A 25879-nucleotide genomic window follows, 5' to 3' on the forward strand; every position below is an offset into this window, starting at 1 on the left:
TGGCAGATGGGCAGAGTGGGCCTGAGCTTGTATATGGGCTGGTGGAATGGGCCTGAGCTTGTCCATGGGTGGGCAGCTAGAGTGACCTGAGTACATGTGCACTGGGCAGATGGGCAGGCAGCTGGCATGGCCTGAGCTCACATGTGTGGTGGGCAGACAGGGGACTGGGCCTGAGCTTGCACGGGTGGATGGGCAGAGAGCCTGAGCTCAAACATGGGCATGTGGAATGGGCTTGATCTTGTGTGTGGATGGGCAGCTGGAGCGGTAAGCAGGCAGATGGGTGGAGCAGGATAAGCTCCAATGGGTGGATGGGCGGTGGTGTGGGCCTAAGCTGGCATGCATGCAGAGGGCAGATGGGTGGATCAAGCCTGAGCTTGCCCAGGCTGGTGGGTAGAGCCGGCCTGAAGTCAAGTGTGGGCAGGGGTAGCAGGGTGATGGCACCTGCACAGTGAGGCCAGTGGAACTATGCTGGCTTGGGTCCCCTTCCTGCAGTAGGCGCAGGAGTACTCTGAGGCTGGGACTATGGCTAGGGCGGCGGCCTGAGGGGGTCGAGGACTGGTGGACCACCCAAGAGCTTGGGAATCAATCGGTTCCACCTTTTATTCCCCTCTGTGTGCTACCACTGGTGATATATTAGAGATTGCTCTTCCTTAAAATACTCAGTGAACCCTTCATGCCTTGCATTTCCTTCCCTGGGAGGTGCAGTATGGTTAGGTGGACACCATCTTGACCAGAAGTCTCTTAGGTTTCACATTTAGGTCTCTGAGTCATTTTGATTTTTGTTCAGAATGAAAAGAGGGAGTCAAGTTTTATTCTTTTGAAAATGATACCCACTTTCTCCAGCACCCTTTATTGATAAGATTGTCCTTTTCATTTTCCTGTTTTAGTGCCTTTTTTGGGAACCAGTTGGCTGTAGTTGTGAGGCTTTATTTCCAGGATTTGCACTGGCATATAAGTCAGTTTTTATACCTATAAAAGAACAATCTATTTTCATTACTGAAAATACTTCATGCTAAATCCTAAGATCATGTATTTCAGGACATTTCTTAACTTTGAAACCTTCAGGTTCCTTTCTTCTGGTTCTTCATTTTAATGGTGATAAGTTAGAGTGAACTATAATCACCCCCATGTGTATAGAATACTAGGAGTCATTCCTTCAACCTAAACATGTTTTGGCACCTGTAAGTGTCCAATTTAGTTACTTAACATAGTATACTACTTAAACACTCCCAACAATCCTATAAGATAGAAATTGACTTCCATCAAATGAAATTTATTCTTTATTTTTTAATTTAATTTTTTATTAATTAGTTTTGTATTTAGCAAATACAGTCAGTTTGGTACCATTATGAGGCTCATCCGAGACCTACCCCCTCTCCATTGGCCTCTCCTTGTTGAGGTATATGGGTTGTGCATTGTGGAGTTAGCCCACAGTTATGGGTAAGATAAATGTCTCTGCATATCATGACCCAACATGTGGCTCTGACATTCTTTCCGCCCCCTGTTCCGTAAAATTTCCCTGAGCCATGTTGGGTTCAATTTTGGTCTGCTTCAGTGATGAGGTGTTTGGGGCCTCTGAGGCTCTGGCTCTCTGATTTGGTAGGAGTTGATTTTTCTCTGTGTTGATCTCCTTCCCCCTTGTGCTGGTATCCGGTTCATCAGGAAAACAGCACCCTTGCTTGTTGCGCCAATTTTTCTTAGTTTCAGCCGGGACCCTTTTAGGTATGATGGGGTGGCTCTCTCCTTAGGATCTACATCTATCTGAAAAAGAGAATCAGTTTCTCCAACGGAGAGTAAGTTAGCACCAGGACAAATGAGATAATGCTTACTTTTTTATAGAGATTTCAATAGGTGTAGGCCTTCTTGCAGCCCATGATTGATGGTAGCTTGATATTGGAGAGTGGGCTAATGTTTGGATATGGTTCTGACTAGTTTCCCGGCTCCAGCTATGGGTCCCATACCACTGAGAGGATCAGTTAGCCAAATCAAGAGCAGTTGGTTCCCCACCATGGCTGTGTGCCACTATTGCACTTGTCTGTCTTTTAGGAAACTTTGTAGGTCTCCCTGATAAAAAGCTCATTGTGGATGATAGTCCCATGCTGGTACTGGGAGTTACAGGTCAGTGCCCACTAAGAAAATGAGGAAAAAGATAACTAATAAACAAGAGTGAGACTGATGACAGAGAGAGAGAGAGAGAGAGAGAGAGAGAGAGAGAGAGAGAGAGAGGGAGAGAGAGAGGGAGAGGGAGAGGGAGAGGGAGAGGGAGGGAAGATGTAGAATATTAAGGTTGGCCTTGATCCTACCCTCTCCAGTGTCTTATGGTTCAGGTGTTCCCTGTAAAGGCCTGGAGAAGGTTCAGCCATTTGGTCTGCCTCTTAGGAAGTAGAATTTTATGATACCATTGCCGTTTGGGTCTAGAGTTGTGTTTCCCACCCCTTTGAAGCCCTCTTCTCTCTCCCCATCCATCCTAGTGTCTAGTCCATGAGATGCTTGCTGGATATGTAAGGTATCTTGGGTAGATTCAGGTTAGGTGCTATAGATGAGTGAGACTATTTGGCTATTTTTTTCCTGTGATTGGGTAAGTTCACTGAGAATGATCTGTTCCAGGTTCAACCATTTTCCCTCAAATTTCATTGTTTCATTTTTTTCTTACTGCTGTATAGAATTCCATTGTGTAGATATACCACATCTTAGTTATCCATTCTTCTAGTGATTGACATCTGGGTTGATTCCAGCTGTTAGCTATAACGAATTGAGCTGCTACAAACATGGTTGAGCAAATCTCTCTGGCCTGTGGGTTTGAAGGCTTTAGGGTAGGTTTAAGGGAATAACTGGGTCTGTTGGTATCTCTATAGTCAGCATTTTAAGGAGTCTCCAGTTGCATTCCAAAGTGGTTTTACCATCCTACATTCCCACCAACAGTGGATGAGTGTTCCTACTTCTCCATATGCTCACCAGCATTTATTTTCATTTGATTTTTTTTTGATGTTTGCTATGCTTATTGGGATAAGGTGGAATCTCATAGTTGTTTTAATTTGCATTTCTCTGATGATTAGGGATGATGAACATTTTCTTAAGTGTGTGTTTGCCATTTGTATTTCTTCCTCTGTGAACTTTGCCCCATTTTGTGAGAGGGGTGTTTGACTTCTTACTGTTTAGATTTTTGCATTCTTTGTAGGTTCTAGGGATGAGGCCTCTATCAGCTGGATGACCCGCAAATATTTTCTCCCATTCTGTGGGTAATCTATTGGCTTTGCTTGTTGTATGCTTGTCTGTAAAGAAACACTTCAGCTTCATGTGATCCCATTGGCTGAGTGACTTTAAGATCGTGAGCTATTGAGGTTTTGTTCAGGAAGTCTTTTTCCATTCCTATATCATGGAAAATACATCCTAAATTTCCTTATGTTTATGTTCCTTATTATGTTAAGATATTAACCAATTATGCCAATTCTCTCCAATGTTTTGCTCATGAAGTGATGTTGGATCTTGTCAAAGGCCTTCTCTGCATCCATCAGAATGATCATGTGGTTTTTATGTTTAACCTTGTTTATATGGTGTATTACATTGACAGATTTCCATATGTTGAACCACCCCTGTGTTCCTGGGATGAATCCCACTTGGTCAAGGTGGATAATGTTTTTGATGTGTTGTTGGATTTGGTTTGTGAGGATTTTGTTCAGGATCTTTGCATCTGAGTTCATCAGGGAAATAGGCTGTTAGTGTTCTTTTCTTGTGGCATCTCTGCCTGGTTTTGGAATTAGGGTGATACTAGCTTCATAAAAGGAGTTGGGCAACTTTCTCTGTTCTCCAATTGTGTGGCACAGTTTGAGGAAGATTGGGTTGAGTTCTTCCATGAAGGTTTGATAGTATTCAGCTGTGAAGCCATCTGTTCCTGGACTCTTATTTTGGGGGAGGTTTTCTTTTTATTACTTTTTCAATCTCCATGAGTGTGATGGGTTCCCCAGTTGATTAATCTGCTATGAGTTTAGCTTTGATAGATGGTATGTATCCAGGAATTTTTCCATCTCCTCCATGTTATCCAGTTTCGTGGAGTAGAGGTTATGAAATAAGTCCTGATGTTTCTCCCAACTTCACTCATGTCTCTTGTGATCTCTCCTTTTTCATTTTGAATTTTGTTAATTTGAACCTTCTCATTTTTTTGCTTGATCAAATTAGCCAGGGGTTTGTCAATCTTGTTTATTTTTTCAAAGAATCAGCTCTTTGTTTTGTTAATTGTCTTATTTGTTTCCTTGGTTTCCAATTCATTAATTTATGCTCTGATTTTAATTAAAATCTTCCTAAATATGTGACCTAGTATATGGTCTATTTTAGAGAATGTTCCTTGGGATGCTGAGAAGAATGTGTAGTCTGTGGATTTGGGATGGAATGTTCTGTAGATGTCCATTAGGTCTAAGTGATATATGGGTTTATTGTGCTCTCTTACTTCCCTGTTGAGTTTCTGTTTGGATGATCTGTCTATTACTGGGAATGGTGTATTGAAGTCCCCAGATATGATGGTGTTGGTGGTTATTTCTGTTTTATTGTCAAGCAGTGTTTGTTTTATGAACTGTGGTGCCCCTGTGTTTGGTGCATAAAGATTTGTGATTGTGATATCCTCTTGATGGATTGTTTCTTTGATAAGTAGGAAATGGCCTTCTTTGTCTTTTTTGATTATTTTTGGTTTGAAGTCTATTTTATTTGATATTAATATAGCTATGCCTGCTTGTTTCTTATTCTCATTTGCTTGGACTATTGTTTTCCACCCTTTCATCCTGAGGAGGTGTATGTCTTTACTGGTGAGGTAGGTTTCTTGAAGGCAACAGATTGAGGAGTCTAATTTTTTTGATCCGTCCTGTTAGCTTGTGTTTCTTGATGGGTGAATTAAGGCCATTAATGTTTAGAGTAATGACTGTGACATTTGTTTTGATCCCTGCCATACTGTGATGGTAGATGTGTGTTGGCGTTTTCATGGACTTTGAAGTTTTTTGTGCCTACTCTGAGTTTGGTTATTGTGATCTGCTTCCTGTAGGCATTTGAGTTTTATTATTTGTTTCTTCTCTGTGGAGAATTTCCTGATATACTCTGTAAGTTTGGTTTTGTGTTGGTTCGCTGAGCATGCAGCAGCAGAAGCAGTATGTGAGTGAGTGGGCGGAGCAGTCTAAACTTCCTGTGCTGTGGATATGGGGAGGGGTGGGCTACCCGCTCCTGAGGAAATCAGGGATTCCTTGTTATTACCAGGATTTGCTAAACACATGATGGCTGGATCAGTAGATGGTTGAGTGTGTGGAGCAGTCTAAGCTTCTGCACGCAGGCATAGATCATCATGGAGTGGCAGTGGTGCCAGACACGGTGGCTATTTGGGAGGAGGGGTGCGCTGCCTGCCCGCAAGGGGATTCGCGATTCCCTGTCCCCCACCCCCCCGTGCCCTCTCACTGACAATCTTTTGGAGATTACGCTCCTCTAAAAGCCCCAGTGTACCCTTGATGTCTTGCCTTTCTTTCCCCAGGATTTGCAGCCCAGCTAGGTGGTAGCCATCTTGGCCAGAAGTCTTCTTTTGTGGGTTTTTTAAATAAGTTCATAGCAAACAAATAAAAGTTTTACCTAATAAGAACACATATAAGAGTAGAACACTTAAGACACCTAATGGATAAATGTATATACTATGCTCACCAAACTTCCCAGTAAGCACTTCTCTTAATCTTCATACCTACATATTAATGCTACTCTCACTTTTGGTTAGAGAAGCTACTCTTTTCAGATAGCAGTGACTTTGGGATGCCTCAGAAGGCACCATGGTGCTGAGAAGAATCTCTATCACACCTTCCAAGGCTCAGGGTCAATTGCAGAAGAGGTGGAAGAAAGGATGTAAGAACCGAAAGAAGAGTAGTACTCCTTACAACATGCTCCTCCAGACACAACATGGCGTGGATATCCATGACCTCACAGTGCCTGACACTACCTACACAAGACCATCATAACAGGAAGAAAAGATCATGACATCAAAATAAAAGAGAGACTGATTAAGAGGGGGAGGGGATTTGATGGAGAGTGGAATTTCAAAGGGGAAAGTGGGAGAAGGGAGGGAATTACCATGGGATATTGTTTACACTCATGGAAGTTGTCAATTAAACAAAAAGAAACCTATTGTTGTAAACAGATGTTTATGCAATGAAATACAGGCTTTGTCAGATGCAAAATATACAAGCTCAGCACTTGGATATAACTCAGTTGTCTTAATCAGAGATACTTTTACAACCCTTATAATCTATTAGTACATATTATATATTTAATGTCTTTGTTTAAGATCAGACTTATGGTCAGGAGGATTTTTTGTGGTTGTTGTTGTTAGGGACAAAGGAAATTAGGTCTGTATTCTAATGACCTTCAAGTCTAATGTCAGTGGAAACAGACCTCAAGTTTTTGGAAGATGGAAGGAGGGTACAAGACTGACATTTTTAAGCTGCAGTGGGACAGTGAAACAGGGAGTCTCTACTCCTGTTGACTTTTAAGCCTTGGAGAACCATCAAAAGGGGCCCAGAAAGGTGGAGTTAGTCTGCTATAGGGTCCTCTGATGTGAACTGGTGGAACTGTAAATGGTCATTTATATCAATCTTGTAAGAAGAAACATAAGATGATTGTCAGTACAGGTCAGAAACTGTAAAACAAATTAGGGTCTTGAAACAGTACAAAAACTACAGTGTCAGTACAGAAAACTATGCAATATAGAACTTTATCAATGCAAAAGTCTATTACAATACAGGACATAACTTAGGGTCAGGAGATTTTTTTTTTAATTTTTTATTTATTTATTTGAGAGCGATAGACACAGAGAGAAAGACAGTGGGAGAGAGACAGAATGGGCGCGCCAGGGCTTTCAAGCCTCTGCAAACGAACTCCAGACGCGTGCGCCCCCTTGTGCATCTGGCTAACGTGGGACCTGGGGAACCGAGCCTCGAACCAGGGTCCTTAGGCTTCACAGGCAAGCGCTTAACCGCTAAGCCATCTCTCCAGCCCAGGGTCAGGAGATTTTAAACTTTCTAATGACAATTTTTATTTCAATATAAGGCAAAGCACTATAAATGAATTTACCAACTGATGACACAAAGTTGTTTGAATTAGATAAACAATCAAGGCAAGAGAAGTACAGGAAACAGTTTTTTATGTTAACCCATCTTATCTTAACTGAAAACACCTCAACTGAAGACACACTTTTAGGCAGAATTCACTTCACAGAGAGGGAGAGAGCTTCCATCAAAGCTTCATGCATGGAGTTCCCAAACACTGTGCCAGAATCCTCTGTTTGAATTTCCCCTTGCCTGTAGAGGAAAGAGATTTATGGTGTGTAGGGTTAAGACATTCCTTTCTGCTAAATAAGGTAGTCATATATTGTGTAAAAAGGGCCAGGCCTGGTGTCAGTTCCTATTTTTTTAGCTTTAGTTGTAACTTGTTACAGAATTTTTGTGATCTATTAGCTATCATAAAGGAATTTTCCTTGCAGCAGTTTCAGAAGAGGAAAGTGCAATATCTATTGTTTCACTGAAAGTCTTAGGTGTATTCATACATTTTTATAGATACATTGATTATATTCTATCGAGACTAATATATGCTAGGAATATTATAAATATGATATTTTTCAGTAGTTTCATTCAACAGAAAGCATGTATACCATATCTTAACATTGACAAATATAGGCAAAACTTATCAATATGTTTGTGTTTTGTTAGTAAGCCCAAATTACTTATTTCTCTAAAGATTTAAGTCATAATAAATGCTCAGAAGGCATTGTTAGAGGCAGGATCAAACCCTAGAATATAAACATATCTATAGTTACAGTAATCATGAACATAAAGTCAGACATATATCATACACCTGGTTTTAGTAATTTAACATTATCTTAAATATCTATAAGCATCAGGACACTTAATGACCATAACCTTTGGACCAATTAGTGACCATGAGTTTAGTTACACATAAAAACAGACTACATAAAACAGAACACATGACATGAAATGGCATGCTGACAGTAGACATGATAAAGAACATAAACCATGAAGAGACATCTTTTCCTGAAGAGTTTACTTTTACTTTTTTTGGTGGGGGGAACTCTAACATGTGAGAGAGGCCTGAATGCCCTCTGGAAAGGCAAGGAGTTTTGATGAGCAGATCCTTTTGATTCTACCTGGAGCCATAAAGAACAATCTGTGTGGCCACTGTTTATGATGGGTAAAGGAAGACCCATACAGAAGAGAACAGAGTCCTCATCTCACCATGTGGCTGTTGATCATAGGTGCAGATTTCTCTGGGAAAGCAAATGATGTTAGGAAACTTCAAAAAGGTAGAACAAGAGGTGCAAGGAAACCAGTGGAATCTGGAGAATGGGCTGGCGGCCATTCTCAAAGGCCAGTTTTACAGCTATACTTTGAACAGAAACAGGATAAGCAAACTGCACTTTAGGATTATTATACTCAGATCGAGAATGAGAGAGAGATTGTAATTTGTAGTGACACAGTAAAGGAGGGCTTGTGGTCATCTTGTTGTGCTAAGGAAGGATGGGTCACTAATAGGAACTGTTTAATTGGGGTGGAAGTAAGGTTGTTTCCCCAAGAGGGCCTGGATCAGAGAGCAGAACTGACAGAGAAGAGATCAAGGGTAGAAGAACAGAGGCAGTTGCTGATCCAGTTTATGAAGTTATCAAGAGCTTTACGAATTTGGAAGCCAAATGTGTCATTTTAAGACAAAGGGAATCATTGTCCAATTTCTTTTGTGGCCAAAACATATTGCACTAAAAAATGAAGTTCAAAAAAATTGAACTTTATGTCTCCTTTTAGGCCAGGAATTTTATGATTGATCAGGAGACAACCAAGCAGGGAGGCCAGTAGAGTTTTGGAAATTTGGGAGGCCATAGGGGGTGTGAGGTGCTGGGGCATCTGAGGATCAGGAGTCCCTGATCTGAAAATAGAGGTCGGTGACCTTCTCCTGGGGAAGGACAGAGAGTTTAGAAGGCAAGCAGACATTCTAATTGGAGGCTTCCAGGGAAGTCCTCTGAGGACAAGACAAGGAAGCCATCTCTGTCTTCTTAGGTACCTTAGGAAGACAGACAGATGGAGGCTTATTCACTCCCTCTTAGGGCTAAAGATGAAGTACATATGGCAATCTCTATGATTGGAGGCAGGGCAGGTGAAATATTCTATGTGGCTGTTGGAGATTGGTTCCAACCATCTGGGAGTTTTGAGAGCCCATGGTGAAAAGAGAGAGAGATAGGGTGGATACCAAAAACTGTGGTATTTTGGTTTGAGCCTGGAATAGGCAGCCACCATAAGAACAGTGAAATAGCTGCCCTTAGTTTAAATTTTAAAACTGACTTTTTTTTCTTTCTTTATTTTTTCTACTAGCCATTAGCCACAGGCAAGGACCTCCCTAGGTGCCTATGTTTGTTTTATTTTATGTAGCTATGAGACAGTTGCTGGGTTACTGGGATTGTCCCACTCCCCCACCCCACCCCCACAGGCTTTTCTCTGGTAGAAAAGGGAAAAGCAAGGAGAGAGAAATTAGGTATCCATGTGCAGAAGAAGTTAAAGAAGCCCAATGAAGACAGGAATTTCTTTAAGAAGGCAGGGTTTGTATTTGATTCAGTGAGATGGCTCCAATTTGGTGTGAGATGGAGAGACCCTAGAAAGTCATGGCCAGCTGACAGAACTGTGTGAGAGATAGAGTTTTAGGGCAAAATCAGGGGAGGAAACCTCACGTACCTTTTGCCATACCATTTGCCATGTCCTTGGAGAAAATTATCAAGATGAGTGAAAATGTTGAAACCCAAAGTTGCAGCTAAATTTGAACAGAGTAGTAATTTGGCAGGCAGGAATTCAGGAAGTTCAAGCTCCTATAAATTAACCTTGAGAGCGCTGGAGAGATTGTTTAGTGGTTAGGCACTTGCCTGTGAAATCTAAGAACCCCAGTTCAAGGTTCAATTCCCCAGAACCCATGTTAGCCAGATGCACAAGGGGGCACATGCATCTGGAGTTCATTTACAGTGGCTGGAGGACCTGGCATGTCCATTCTTTCTATCTGCCTCTTTCTCTCTCTCTCTCTTGCTCTCAACTAAATGAATAAAAATAAACCAAAAAAATTAGCCTTAAGACATGCTAAAGGAGTGGTTTTTTGGAACAGATAATTTAGAACCCAATTTGGAGGACAAGGACCAGAGTGGCCAATCTTACCACCAGGGATGTCTCCCAGGCTTAGGAAGTACACAAGAAAAAAAAAAAAAAAACCCAAAGATTAGGAGAAAGCATCCCCACACTCAGTGTTTGGGGTATCCAGTGGAACAACACTTGGGAAGCTCCCAGAGTCTCCAATCATCCACAAACTGAAAAGTGAGAAACTCCTGGAGTTTCTAAGGTCTGGGGCAGGATACCTCCCTCACAGACCAAGAGTGAATATCTTGTCCTGCCGCTGAAATCTGCTTACAGTGTGGATGCAGTGGATCACACTGCAAGATGCCTCTTATCTGGAGTTCAAAAGACTGGTTGGAAAGGGGAGGAAGAAGAAGAGAGAGATATGACCCAGTGAATTACCCAACGGGCTGTCAGAGACTCAGCTGAGTTCAGAGAGGGATTTTGGATATTTACCAGGGAGTACCATTGGCCAGAATTCCTCAGTCTCCACAGATAAGCCACTGAGCTCATGCAATCTGAGGGTCAGAGTGAGAGGGAGAAGAGGAGAAAGCTGCTGGGTGTCAAACTGGGCTTACACAGAGCATCAGTAAAGCTCCCTGAGCCGTGAGGCTGAATGGAAATCGCAAAAGATCAGAGGTCTCAGGTCAGACAGGTGACTGTTTAGTCCACATGGTGAGCTCGGCCAGTGTAGTTTCTGTACTACTGAGGAAGTAAACACTGGCAGGGAGGTGGGGAAGAGAAGAAGGAAAGAAAAAGAAAGGATGCGGCCCCAAAGCCCTGGAGTGCTTCAATCCAAGTCATGGCACCAAATATAAGGAAAATGTAAGAGAAAAGCAAAAGAGAACACCAGACTTGATCTCTACAAACAGATAAATGGCCCAGGTTAACATTAAGGGAAGCTGAGTGTAGGACATATGTAGATTTCTCTTTGCAACTCTCCTGTAAGTCTGTAATTATTTCAGTTACAATGCTTGTATGTGGACAGGTGGGATTTCTCAGTGATTAAAGGTGCTTGAGAGAAAAACTCGATAACTCAAGTTCAATTCCTTAGTACAAGATGGCACATGCATTTGGAGTTTGCAGTGGCAGGAGGCCATGGTGTTCCCATTCTCATTCTCTCTCTCTCTCTCTGATAAATAAATGTTTTTTAAATGCTTGTGTAATAGGTCAAATCAAACAGGAAGTATAAAGGAAAACTTCTCCCTTCTCCACTCCAGGCTCACCCTTTAGAGTAACCATTTTCCTGTTAACTTTATGGCTCCATAGGCTCATAAAAATACAAACATGTGTACATGTTCATTGAATTTTCCTCTTTACTTTTGCTTATTTGATTTTTTTTGAGGCATTTTGGAAAGAAGATAAGTTTTTACTGATTATAAACCTTTATAGGAGCCGGGTGTAGTGGTGCAAGCCTTTAATTCTGGCACTTGGGAGGGAGAGGTAGAAGTATCACCATGAGTTTGAGACCATTCTGAGAATATACAGTGAATTCCAGGTCAGCCTGAGCTAGAGTAATATCCTGCCTTGAAAAAACAAAACCAACAACAACAACAAAAAAACTTTACAGAGGCTGGGGAGATGACTTATCAGTTAAGGTCCTTGCCTACAAAGCCTAAGGACCCAGGCTTGACTCTCCAGAACCCATGCTTACAGACCCACAAGGTGACCCATGTGCACAAGGTGGCCCTCATGTCTGGAGTTTGACTGTAGTCACTAGAGGCCCCGATAACCAATTCTCTCTCACTCATTCTCTCTCATAAAATAAGAACTTAAAAAAACTTTACAGAAGTCTCTTAAGAGCCTCTAAAGCAGATTTCTGTTGCAGAATGCCCATAAGAGCTGGGACTCCACTCCAATTCCTGATGCACATACGAATCATGGTTTAGGGGCTGGAGAGATGGCTCAGCACATACGGTGCTTGCTTGCAAAGCCTAAGAACCCTGTTTCAATTCCACAGTGCCCAAGTAAGACAGATACAGAAGGTGGTGCTTGCATCTAGAACTCATTTGCAGTGGCTACAGGCTCTCTCTCTCTCTCTCTCTCTCATAAATAAATAAAATATTTTTTTAAAAAGAATCTTTACTCAAAAATCCCTCCTCTATCTCTGCACTGCATTCTTTACCTCCAAGTGTCCACCCCATAGCACCTTTCTCATTTATCCATCTCAATCCACTGAGTTCCCCAGCCCTCGGAATATTCAGTTTCTCCCAATCTCCTGTGGCCATTTCCTTGCCTTTCAAATAACAACTCACTTGATCAGAGGTGAAAAGGAGAGTCTTTGAGGAAAAAGATCAGATCCTATTCTACCAAGGCTTTGAGAATCACTCATTATAAGAAAAACACCATGTGGAGATGGCTCTAAGTAAGACATGGGTCTACTTCCAGACGGGAAGTGATTTGCTGATTTCCACATTCATTTGAGGCGGTTGAGTAGATTACTTCCATAGGCTCTGAGCCAGGAGTGGAGGCTAAAGACACTGTCGCAGTTGCCCAACTCAACCATTTTCATAACTGGACTTCACAGTTGTTAAATGATAATAATAATATTAGAAAAAGTACTTTTAATATTTTATTGTAGCATCTACAAAAGAATAAATTTTAGGCTTCTCAGCAGAATTCTATCAAACCTTCATGGAAGAACTCAACCCAATCTTCCTCAAACTGTGCCACACAATTGGAGAACAGAGAAAGTTGCCCAACTCCTTTTATGAAGCTAGTATCACCCTAATTCCAAAACCAGGCAGAGATGCCACAAGAAAAGAACACTGACAGCCTATTTCCCTGATGAACTCAGATGCAAAGATCCTGAACAAAATCCTCACAAACCAAATCCAACAACACATCAAAAACATTATCCACCTTGACCAAGTGGGATTCATCCCAGGAACACAGGGGTGGTTCAACATATGGAAATCTGTCAATGTAATACACCATATAAACAAGGTTAAACATAAAAACCACATGATCATTCTGATGGATGCAGAGAAGGCCTTTGACAAGATCCAACATCACTTCATGAGCAAAACATTGGAGAGAATTGGCATAATTGGTTAATATCTTAACATAATAAAGGCAATATACAAAGCTCCAAAGGCCCAAATAATTCTTAATGGAGAGAGACTGGAGGAATTCCCATTAAGATCAGGAACAAGACAGGGTTGTCCACTCTCACCTCTGCTCTTCAATACAGCACTGGAAGTCCTAGCTCAAGCAATAAGACAGGAGAAGGAAATAAAAGGATACAATTTGGAAAGGAAGAAGTTAAGTTAGCTCTATTTGCTGATGACATGATTGTATATGTAAGAGACCCAAGAGACTCCATCCCAAAACTCCTGTAGGTGATTGACTCCTATAGCAAAGTATCAGGATACAAAATCAATGCACAAAAATAAGTAGCCTTTCAGTGGTACGGGACCCATAGCTGGAGCTGGGAAACTAGTCAGAACCATATCCAAACATTAGCCCACTCTCCAATATCAAGCTACCATCAATCATGGGCTGCAAGAAGGCCTACACCTTTTGAAATCTCTATAAAAAAGTAAGCATTATCTCATTTGTCCTGGTGCTAACTTACTCTCCATTGGAGAATGTGCTTCTCTTTTTCAGATAGATGTAGATCCTAAGGAGAGAGCCACCCCACCATACCTAAAAGGGTCCCGGCTGAAACTAAGAAAAATTGGCGCAACAAGCAAGGGTGCTGTTTTCCTGATGAACTGGATACCAGCACAAGGGGGAAGGAGATCAACACAGAGAAAAATCAACTCCTACCAAATCAGAGAGCCAGAGCCTCAGAGGCCCCAAACACCTCATCACTGAAGCAGACCAAAATTGAACCCAACATGGCTCAGGGAAATTTTATGGAACAGGGGGCGGAAGGAATGTCAGAGTCACATGTTGGGTCATGATATGCAGAGACATTTATCTTACCCATAACTGTGGGCTAACTCCACAATGCACAACCCATATACCTCAACAAAGAGGGGCCAATGGTGATGGGGCAGGTCATGGATGAGCCTAATAATGGTACCAAACTGACTGTATTTGCTGAATACAAAACTAATTAATAAAATAATTAAAAAACACACCCACAAAAAAATCCACAAAATGCTGACCTAATAATATAAAAATTATTGTGTCTGTAAAATTAATCAAACTTTAAAAATTTTCAACTTGGGCTGGGGAGATGGCTTAGCGGTTAAGCGCTTGCCTGTGAAGCCTAAGGACCCTGGTTCGAGGCTCCGTTCCCTAGGTCCCACGTTAGCCAGATGCACAAGGGTGCGCACGCGTCTGGAGTTCGTTTGTAGAGGCTGGAAGCCCTGGCGCGCCCATTCTCTCTCTCTCTATCTGCCTCTTTCTCTCTATGCCTGTCACTCTCAAATAAACAAATAAAAATTAAAAAAAATTTTTTTTCAACTTAACATACCTCTGTTAGCTCATCTAAAGTAAAGTCAGACCTGTTGATCTTTGGAGTAAGTAGGAACAATAATCTTTTTATGTTAAGAACTTATACAATCCTTTAAGCCTGACAACTAAGCTTCTAAATTAATTAATTTCTTAGTCTCTACACTATTTAAATTTAAAATTGTTTAAGATGTTTCAAATATTGATTCAATACTAGTCTCTTAAACTTCCTATCTTACCTGAGCCAAATCTTTATTTTTCTAAAATTTCCAATTAACTCACTATCCAAGTTAATAATTCCTTCTTTCTTACAGACAGCACACCTGTTTTCTTACCTACCACCCATGTTGTTATTTTTCAACCTTAGATATAATATTCATGTTACCTGTAAATGTCATATCACATACAAGAAAATTAATACATAGATATTAACCAGATTGTAATGGCTAATAATAATTCCTAATAGCTCAGATAATTATCACTCTTCTGAGGAGCTGCCACCTTGCCTGTTCATAAAAGCCATGTGGAACCACAGCCTGCTATGTACACAGGGAACAAAATCAAATGGAGAACTGAAAACTGAGGCTTTCAGAAGCCACACTTTGTCACTAGACTTTCAACATTGGAATGCAGCAAATGCGGAGAAATAAATGGTACATGGGTATATGGGACAGTAATCCCATCCAATCCAGAGGCAATAATATTTTGGGCTGCATTAGCCTTTTTTTAAAAAAAAATTTTATTTATTTATTTGAAAGTGATAGAAAGATAAAGAAGCAGATAGAGACAGAGAGAATGGGTGCGCCAGGGCCTCCAGCCACTGCAAATGAACTCTAGACGCGTGCGCCCCCTTGTGCATCTGGCTAATGTGGGTCTTGGGGAATCGAGTCTCGAACTGGGGTCCTTAGGCTTCACAGGCAAGCACTTCACCACTAAGCCATCTCTCCAGCCCTGCATTAGCCTTTTTAATGGCCAATAATATTATGTCTCTGCATGTGACTTGACATCTTTCTGTGACCAGATAGAGTAGCTATTATTTTAAGTTAAAAAAAAAAAAACAAAAACTCACAGGTTTACTACCTTCAAGTTCAACCTATCCTGTCTCTTACATGATTACTACCTGATTATGATAATATTCACCCTTCATCTTGGTCCTTATATACTCAGATGCCTCACTGAATTCCTCTGAGACAGAATCCTCACCTTCATTCCACAGTTCATTTCACTAAATTCTTCATGTCCACTGAATATCAGCCTCTAAACATGTACCTTCCACAGGACTGCACAAGACACCACAAAAGATCTGCTGCCCCTTCCAGAAGGAAGTAGTTGGAAAAGAGCTCTTCACCCCTGTTGTGGTCCAAGCAGTCCTCCCCTACATGCCCCACTCATCCTCACTTCTCCCCAATCTTTTTTATCCTTCCGGAATCTGGACTGAAGGGTTAGTAGACTTCCTTGAAAACTATAGGGAACTAAAGAGTTAATAACTAACCTTAAGATTAAAGGGCCATAGAGTGGAGGCATCCAGTCCACCCTAGTCAATTCTGCTAAAGCCTATTCTGAGAAAATAACTTTGATGTCTTATCTGCTTACCTTGGACCTGCAGCTGATTCAGTCTGTTGGCCTTAGGATGTTCCTTATAAATCTGAACTCCAGCCTGACTCAGTGCTTCAGCCTTCATCCCACTGCCCTTCGCTGTACCTTTCAATAAACAGTCTGTGGAGATCAAGTCCAGTGTTCTCTTTTACTTTTCTCTTGCACTTTCCTTACACTGGGCAGCTTAGACCTCTGGTTGCTCAGACTGTACACTAGACAGGCTAGCAAGTTAGCCAATCTTACAATGAGAGCTTGGGTTTGGTTTTCTGCAGTTTGAGCCTTGTTCTGGCTAGAGAGGAGATTCTCCTCCAGGGCACCCTTAGAAGCCTTCAGATAATGGATGTTGTTCATGAGCTTCTTTTCTGAGCTTCTGCTTTTCCCTTAATAGTTTATGGAGAGATGCTAGAAGGAACTCTCCAGCATCATTATTCATTGTACTTTTCCACAAATATTCAAAAGTTTTAAATACAGAGTCATTAAATTCTTCACTCTTCGCAAGATGACTCAACATACCAAATACATCTATCTCAAGGAGTTTTAGTGCCCTCCTTATTGCCAGTAGAAGTGCTCTCCTTGTTACTGGTAGAGCCTTTAATCACACTGAAGTTGGAGCATCAACTCCAAATATCACCATGCCTTCTAGGGAAATCCATTCTTATAATTCTGTTTCTCTAGTGCCACTCCTGGTACCACAATCTGTATTAGTCAGGGTTCTCTAGAAGAACAGAATTGATAGAATGAATTGCATTAAAAGGGAATTTATTGGACTAGCTTAGGGCAGTCCAACAATAGCATTTTGCAGGCCTGAGAGTCAGTAGCTGCTCAGTCCATGAGGCTGGATGCCTCAGCAGTCCCAATCCAGCACTGAAGATCTGGAGACTTCCTGGAGAGCTGCTGGTCTTTAGTCCACACTGGAAAGCAGCAAGCAGCAAGCAACACAGGCAGCCAGGTGGGAGGAGGGGATGCTTTCCTTTCCAGAGCTTCCTTAGATAATGTCTCCCCTATGAGGGGAGTTGCCTATTCTGGGGGAAGGGCTGGCCTTGGCGGAAGGAATTCCTCCTTTAATTCTTCCTGGAATCAACTCAGAGACCCACTTCTGAGGAATGTTTGTGGATTCCTAAATAGATCAAGTTGACATAAAACTTAATCATTGCTGAGGGTCATTGGATTTGCAACACAGGATTGTATTTTGGAAATGGCCATGGGCAATGTGAAGCAAGCTTGTTGGATTACCTGCATGGATACCCAATGGAGCCATGAGATTGAACCGTGGGTTGCAGTGGAGACCCAGTGGAGATGCCAGGACTATGGGATTGCTGTCAAAGAGAGCTGCCAGCACCAGATGAAGTTTTCTGGGACTGTAAGTAGCTTAGCTGGAGGGACAAAATTGGAACTCCAGAGACTTGTCAGGGCTAGAATTATTGGACTTGGAGACTTGTCATTGATTAGAGTTGTTGGATTTGGAGCTACAGAGTTTGATGCTTGCCATGTTTAAATCTTGTGTTAGTTGAATCTTTCTTTGCTATACCAAATGCCAGCTTTTGCAGTGTGAATGTTTATTCTCAATTATGGCTTGTGTTTTCTTTTGTTTTATTATTTGGTATTATGGCTCAGTTAAAAGACCTTGGATTGTGGGGATATTTGAACATCATTGGGACTGGTAAAAACTATAGGGGCTTTTAAAGTTGGACTGAATGCATTACATTTCACAACATGTATGGTTATCAGTTTATGGGGGCCAGGGTGGAATATGATGGTTTCATTCAGGTGTTTCCCATAAATTTAGGTGTTCTGAATGCCATGTCCCCAGCTGATGGAAATTTGGGAATTAAATCCTCCAGGAGGTAGTGTATTGTTGGGGGAGGGCTTATGGGTGTTATAGCCAGCTTCCTCTTGCTAGTGTTTAGCACACTCTGCTGTTATTGTTGTCCATCTGATGTTGCCCAGGAAGTGATATCACCCTCTGCTGAAGCCATCATTTTCCCCTGCCATCATGGAGCTTCTCTTCAAGTCTATAAGCCACAGTAAACCCACTTTTCACATACGCTGCTGTTGGTGAGGTGTTTTCTGCCCGCAATGTAAACCTGACTGTAACAGAAGCTAATATGAATGTGGACTGTACAGATCTCATCTGTTTCCCACTCGTGTCTGTGTTCTGGTCCAGAATCCAATCCAAGATTCCACATTGCATTTAATCCTATGTCTCTGGAAACGATGACAATCCCTCAGTCTCTACTCACCTTTTATGAGAGGTCACAGTCATATTGGGGATAGTTTTGAAGAGTTTAGGTTAGGTATTTTGTAGACTGTCCCTTCCTTTGTGTTTGTCTGCTATCTTTTCATGTCATGGTAGGTGGTGGTGGTAGATATGGGGAGGGATGCCACACTGGTGAGGTGCTCTATTCAAGGCATGGCACCAGAGGTACCTGAAGGTGGTACTGTTATGCCCAGTTTTCGGCACCCCCAGTGACCACCAAGGAGAACCAAACATGTATACAAGGGCAAGGAGCTTTAATTTGGGCTTAAGCTCACTCTCTTGACTTCACCAATGTAGTGGATCCTTGTAAGAGCCCCAAGTAGTGGGAGGGTAGGGTTTTTATAGGGATTTGAACATAGAAGAAGGGGATGGATACATGATTGGTTGATTTAAACAGTCTACTCTTCTGGTTGGCTTAGGATTTTGGCAGGCAAAGTTGGAGGGCTGGAGCTAGGAGAGTTGAGCTCATCTATGACTACAGGAATGTCTCATGACTTCAGAACTGTATGGCACAATGTATGGCATAATCGGTTTAACTGTTAAGCCTACCCTTACGGCAAGGTCAGTGGGCTGGAGCTAGGGGCATTGAACTTATCTTATGACTTCAGGAATGTATGGCATAATCAGTATCCAGTAACTGTTAAGCCCATCCTTACTGGAAAATAAAAACTTAGACCTTGCCAGGAAACAGAAACTTAGGCCTACTGAGGACTCTGAAGCCTGTCATGGCGTCCATCTGGTTCCTGAGTCCTTCAGTACCTCCACTCCTGGCAGTGTTAACCTTGATCATGTGGGGAAGGTGGTGGCTGTGTAAGCACACAACCACAATTTGACAGCCACTGTCAAGTTGTCATTTTCTATTTTGCAAATAATAAGCATGGGAAAGGGAATTCTTTGAGATTATCAAATACTGTTTCTCCTTAAACTTCTCTCAAAGTTTTAGTCTTGTTTGGTGGATCTACCTGTGGGTACTGTGGTGTCACAGCTGACACTGGTTTTCAGTGTCTTCATTACTCCTTCATTTGTTGATTGCAGTTGTTCTTGAAGGAAGAGTCATCCCTTCTCTATCACTTGTTATTTAATATTCTCTATATTACTATGGGCTATGGTTATTTATCTTATTCTTTGTGTTATGATCAAATATTATATTTACACATTTTATTGCCTAGCTTGTCCCACCTTTGGCTACTTAAGCTACCTTAAGGTTGCTGTCTTTAAAAGTGGTGTTTTTATAGTTTAAAAGTACAACAAAGTACAAATAATTAAAATTGTTTTTCATTGTTTACTAGGTTAGACTGAGGTTTCACATTATGGGAGAGTCTTTTCCCATCAAGCCAATCAGATTTATTTGAGTTGCCAAGAAAAAGCTTTATAGATGGTTTACCATCCCTCTTTCTTCCCTTCCTCTCTAATAAAGTGCACTTTTCTTTGGCATATGAAGCTGGATGGGGCTGGAGTATAGAGTTATCCACCTAGGTTGTGAAAATTGTGTCTGAAATAGTGTGTTTTTTATGACAGGAATAATAAGAACTTAATGTGGTTGAGATTTAGTGAGTTTGTGGATTGCCAAAGCTTCATTTGAGAAAACAATTACATATAAATCTACAGTACTGTTTTATCTCATTCCACAGCCAAAGGTTGGAAAAATAACAACTGAGAATCTCCATTTTAAGGTTAATTTATTCCTGCGATGGAGAATTGTGCTCACGGCTTGTTTCTGCTGCTGCGCTCCTTGCCTGCTCCAGGCCCTAGGGACCCTGGGCCATGGTTCTTAGAAATAACAAGCTTCACAAGGGGAAGGGCTCGTGTCTACTCATGCCATATCAACCATGCTAGTGTCAAGATCAGCCTCTTGGACAAGAAAACAAGAAAAATTTGGTCATTGCAGAAGTCTTATCACTGCCCAGCACTTGAGGGAAAAACCATGAGGGCTGGAGAAGTCATCTGCTGAAGCCCAAGTCCATTTTTCTTTGTGGGCAAGAGCTGAGTGCTGACCCACAAATACTTAGGTCTTGTTAATGCCACAGGGGTACGAGCCTGGTTAGACTTGATAGATGTTACAGTTGCTCTGTTTTTGTAATATCCAGGGAAAGACCTTTTTATGTGATTAAAAATGGTAGCTCCCCACGTTGTTGAGTAGTATGTCTTTTCCCTGTTCCCTGCAGCTACTGTGGCTCCACTTACCTGTTAGAATCACAACTACTTTTTCTCTTTCTCCCTTTCTCTTCCCTTTCTCCTCCCTGTCCCCGCACCTCCTCCTCCTTCAATCACATGCTATGTGTATGAGTTCAGCCAGCCCTCTGGGTCTGTGGTTACAGATTCAACACACAACCAACTGAAAACATTCAGAAAAATTGCATTTGTATTGAATAAATATAAACTTTTTTCCTTGACACTTTTTCTAAACAATGTCACAGAACAACCATTCCCATAGCACATGTGATGCCAGGTTTTCTGGAGGAGGTGTAAGTGTGGCCTTGGTGTGTGATGGCTTGTGGTATTTTACTGCACAAAGATTTGCTCCTATAGACATAATGGTTTCATTATAAAAAGAAAACCAAGCCTTTGTATATTTCCCTACCATTACTCCTCAGCATGTAGCAAATTAGCATGTCTTTGGATTGCTTTCTGTTAGAATGTTTGATTTTAAAAATTACTATTTCAGTTGCCAACTCCGGTTTTAAAAAAATCATTTGGTGAATTTTGGCTTAAGATTAGGATAGAATTTCCAACAATTTCTGAAATGGCCCTTGTGGTGTTTGAATTTATGTCCCCCAGTAGACTCAGGAATTTTATCAGAGTTTGTAACTAGGATTTCTAGCCACCTGCCTGGAAGAGGTGTCACTGAGGGGTGGATCCTGGGGCCTAGCACAAAGGTGCATTTGGGGGCCAATCTGACTTCCAGTCTAAAGATAAGCAGGGTGCTTGAGCTCTGCCTGGGTTCCCTGCTGTTTCCCTGTGATTTTTTTCCTTTTCTTTTTTTCCCTTTTGCTGTTGGTGCTGCTGGTGGCTTTTCTGTCTCCTTGGATGAAGGAGGACCAGCTTCCTCCACCATAAGTGGGACTTGCCCTGGAGCTGTGAGCTTCAAGTAAATCCCTCCCCCCATAAACTGTGTCTGCTTTGGAGGCTCATCCCAGCAGTGTGGAATTGTCTACAACACCTCTAAACATACTTCAGCCATTTTATACTGCATATTTATGCAAAGCAGCCTTCTCATCATTGACAATTATAAACTCAGAACATTGATTGGCTCTGAAGAAGGAGGCTTCTCCACATCCTGCTGCTGCAGATATTCAGCCAAGATTCAACTCTTTGTAAAATCTGACAAGCACATCCATCCAGTATGCAAATTTGCTGTTGTCTTAAATAACTGTATCTATAATAAGGAATTGTTTTAAAATTTATGATTTATTTATCAGTAAGTATTTGATATATACACTTATTATATATATATGAGGTTGCATAAAATATCTCATCAGAAAAGGATCACAAGTGAAGAAAGTTCAAGCAGCTCTGATTTAAGGTGTGCAAGCTCTATCAAGCAGTACACTGTCCAGCTGGCGAGAGGGCTCTGTAGTTAAAGGCACTTGTTTGCAAATACTGCAAGGGCCTGGGCATTCTTGGGTTTTGGTATCTTTGGGGAGAAGATGGGATGCCCTAAGTCCAATTCCACAAGGATGCATAGTAACAACTGTGTATATTTTTTAAGTTTTTTTTTTTTTTTACTGACACAATAATTGAACCTACTTATAGGGTACAATGTGATGATTTGAATACATGTATTCATGGTAGAGTGATCAAATTAGGATAAATTAGCCTGTCTGTAACTTTAAACACTTATCATTTCTTTAGTGTGAGAACATTTGTCATAGTCACCAAAACGTTGCTGAGTTGAACTTCAGAACAGACACAGTTTATGAAAGGAAGGCATTTATTTCAGCTTTCCCGGTCCGGGGAGCCCGCAATGGCAGAGGCCGCGTCCTTCCACAGTTCTAAGCAGAGAGTGACCACCGCCCACCGCGGCAAAGGAGCACTGACACCAGCAGGCACAAATCCGCCAGAACTTAGAACTATTCTCTACACCTTTTTGGCTGGAATTCAGACCCGCCCGTGACACGCTCCTCTAGGCAGGAGCCTGCTTGCCTGGGGCTGAAGCCGTGAACTCAGTTGTAATGTAACACTTGAGTCTATGGGGCCAGGCATGCAAATCACAATATTCAAACTCTTTATGCTAGCTACCTTTATATATAAAAGAAGTATAGAAATCTGCGTGCTCACGTTTGTCCACAGGAAGAGGGACAAGGGTCTTAAGGGGGTTCAGACCTCATGATTCCAGTAGCTGTGTATGAAACTTTGCAAGCCAGCTTCCTCAGTGAGTTGACTTGGGGGTACTGAGTGAAACTCAGCCTCCCCAAATGACCTCTGCTTGGCTTTTCCCCTTCCCCTTGCCTGGCTTCCTCACTTACAGGTGTCTCTCTCTAACTACTTACAGCCTCATTCCACCCCTGTAGGACTGTCCTACCTCCTGTTGGACACTGTGACATGATGTGTCCTGACACTGTGATATGATGCTGTCATCTACAAATGCATTGGGCCACATTCCTAGCTATCCTGGGACACATGCAGCCTGTGGCCTGCAGGTTGAATATGTCTGCTAGTGTCTATTGCTTGGGAGCTTGGACCAAGAACTTTGAATATAATGTGCTAGACATTTGTTTTTAGTCTTTAGACTTGGCAGTGCTGTGGCTTGAGCATTTCTCTGCAAGGTTCATGTATTGGGACATTAATCCATGTGGCACTGTTGGGAGGAAGTTAGGGCCTAGTGAGAGCCCTTGGGTTCTAGATGCCGTGCTCTTCATGAATGGATGGTGACGTGCTTGTGGGATCAGTTAGCCATAGAGGGAGTTCAGCTCCCTTTCCACTCCCCACTTGAGTGCTTTCTCTGTCCTCACCAGATGCAGCTGCTCTACCTTGGACTTCAGCTGCCAGAACCACGACCTGACCAAACATTTTTCTTCATAAAATCACCCCGCCAGGAGCATTCTGTTATAGCAGCAGCAAACTGAGACTGGTATTTTGGTTGACAAGCACACTTGAGTCCTTGCAAGGAACCCTTCATCTGCTCTCTGTCTTTTCCAGTTCTCCCAGAGGTGCTCTTAGAACTCAGTCTCAACTTAGCTATCAAGACAATTTAGTCAAACTGACTTCAAAGGGGGGGGGGGTGTTCAAGCTGCCTCCTCAACCTCCTGAACATTAATTGTTAGTCTCTTATTTTTATCACTATAAAAAAGAGGAAGTCATTAGCATTTGCGTTGACAATGACCTTGGTGACGTTGTTACAAATTTTAGCCGATGGCACAGGACGGGGCAGAGCGGCAGGCTGGTAGGGATGTGAGTAAAACGACAACCCATTTCTCTTGCAGGCACAAAGTGGTTTTCATCTAAAATTGCTACTGTCTTTCATGATGACATTTAATTTGTTTAGACATTTCTGATGACATTAAAGGAAGCAGGTATAGTTGGTTTGGTTTTGCGGTTGATGGTTGAGGGCACACCCAGTGATCTTTGTACTCTCTCCCTGCTCTGACAGGCTTCGATAATCATATTCATCTTTTTTCCTAGCTAAGGTTTGTCTCTGAGTCAGACTGCCCTTTCCCCTATTTAGGGGAGGTTGGGCAAGCTACACTGGATTTGGGTTTCACTGCAGAGTTTGATTTCAACAGACTGTGCTTATTAACAAAGTCGTTTGGGGCTGTTATGGATCCTTGGGGTGGGAAAATCATCGATGTCCCAGGGTCTTTTGTGGCTGGCAGTGCTCCTTTCCTTGTACCCCTGCTCCCCATCCTCCTGCCTTCATTCACATCTCTTTATCTTCCTCCTTTCCATCTTTTTTTTGGGGGGGGCAGGGGATACAGGGTCTCATGTATTCCAGACTGTCCTCAGACTCACTATATATTTAAGGATGACCTTGAGCTTCTGACCCTCCGGCCTCTACCTCCCCAGTGCCGGGATGACAAGCGTGAGCCTCCATGCTAGGTTTATTCAATGCTATGGATCAAACAGGGCCTTGGGCCTGCTAGACAGGCACAGCTGTCTGAGCTGCACCCCCAGCCTCCCGATTAATTATTCTCACTCATTTTCTCTCTTCTTCCCTGGCAGCTGAGATGTACCATCCCAAAATAATTGCAGTCAGCTTCTTACCTTTTCGATACCAAAGGACTCTTGCAGTTGAACATGAATCAGAAGATGTACTGGGAAAAGAGCAGGCATAAATGGCAGGGACAGCTCTCAGGTGAGGCTGGGGTTAGGTGCCAGAGAGTAGAAGCTCAGTCTGTGGCATGATAATTCTCATCCAAACATGGCTGGCAGGAGAGATGAGCTTCTGCTTTTCTTGCTAACTCATCTGGGTGGTCCTTTGGCTGCCTTAATTTGTTGTTCTGTGCAGTGGAAACATGGATCTTGGCTCATTCCTGTAGGCTGGGGCACAGTGAGGACTCCTGCAGCACTGGAGGGCAGCAGGAGAGGAAGTCAGAGCATCGGGCTAGCAGTCAGAGTCAAGCCTCAGCCTCATACCTGCTGGTCTCCAGGTTTGTGATGTTCTGTGTGTGCGTCTGCTGAAGGCCTGTTTCCTTATCCGTGAAGTAAGAAAGGTGGCTTTCTCTAACGCTATTGCTCCTCCGCCGTTTTGACTAAATGTTGGTCAGTGCACGACCTGAGATAGGGTGTGAGAGGAGCAGTTGCTCAGGATTTTCTGGAGTGAAGGGAAGGAGGGGTGGCTGGCTAGGCGCCCCATCAAGGCCCGCGAGGGTGGCTGTGCACGTTGTGCTGTGGCAGGCTGCAAGGCAGAGCTTGCGGAGGCCAGCGGGCGCTCGTCCCGGAGGCGTGCAGCACGAGCGTGTGACTGCGGGTCTCTGCTGCCAGCTCGGTCGGAGCAGGCGGGAAGGAAGAGACACGCCTCTTGCGCAGGCTTGTGAGGGCATTTCCAGGAAGGGTCAACTGTGGGGGGAAGATAATCTCCCAGAGTGAGTGACACTTCCTGTGGCAGCCTACTTAGATTCCAGGGAAAAGTAGTACCTTTCTGCCCAGCTGCCCCCGATCCTTGCTGGTGAGAGCATTTACTCTGGCATTGTTCGTGGGCATTGGAACCCAGCTTCTTCAGACTTCAGCGTGGCCTGAAGACCAGGAATCCTGCAGGCCTTCTGTGCCATATCGGGACTTCTGAGGCAGCCAGCCTTGTGGATCAAGCAGCTATGGGGCTCTCAGATTCTTTAGCCTGCAGACAGCTATTGTTGGTCCAGCTTGTATCTTTGAGCCAATCTCATCAGTCCCCTTTGTAATATATGTTCAGTCTACGGGTTCTGTTTCTCTAGAGAACCATGACTAATATAGGAGACAGTTTGTGAGGAAATTGGAAAGAATGTGACATGGCTCTAGAAACATGTGATAGCCT

At 42.6% G+C, this 25879-nt stretch overlaps 1 protein-coding gene across 3 annotated transcripts in view; it reads right to left on the minus strand.

Annotated features, from left to right (window-relative positions):
* The window catches only part of Cav3 (caveolin 3), a 91703-nt gene extending 66394 nt beyond the window's left edge, over positions 1-25309 (minus strand). Inside the window, exons 1-2 of one of the 3 annotated variants that reach the window (XM_045133908.1) lie at positions 24631-25309; positions 7210-7316 (exon numbers count right to left, since the gene is read on the minus strand). Coding sequence is in view for 1 of the 3 variants with exons in the window: in XM_004651481.2 (XP_004651538.2) it covers positions 24631-24665 (35 nt within the window). In the remaining 2 variants the exon portion in view is untranslated. Of the gene's footprint in view, positions 1-7209; positions 7317-16169; positions 16295-24630 lie in introns of those variants that run through there. The other 2 variants (XM_045133909.1, XM_004651481.2) reach the window with 2 other exon arrangements.
* Positions 25310-25879: the final 570 nt, after the last annotated feature.

Source organism: Jaculus jaculus, chromosome 14, assembly GCF_020740685.1.
Source record: "Jaculus jaculus isolate mJacJac1 chromosome 14, mJacJac1.mat.Y.cur, whole genome shotgun sequence".
Taxonomy (NCBI): Eukaryota; Metazoa; Chordata; class Mammalia; order Rodentia; family Dipodidae; genus Jaculus; species Jaculus jaculus.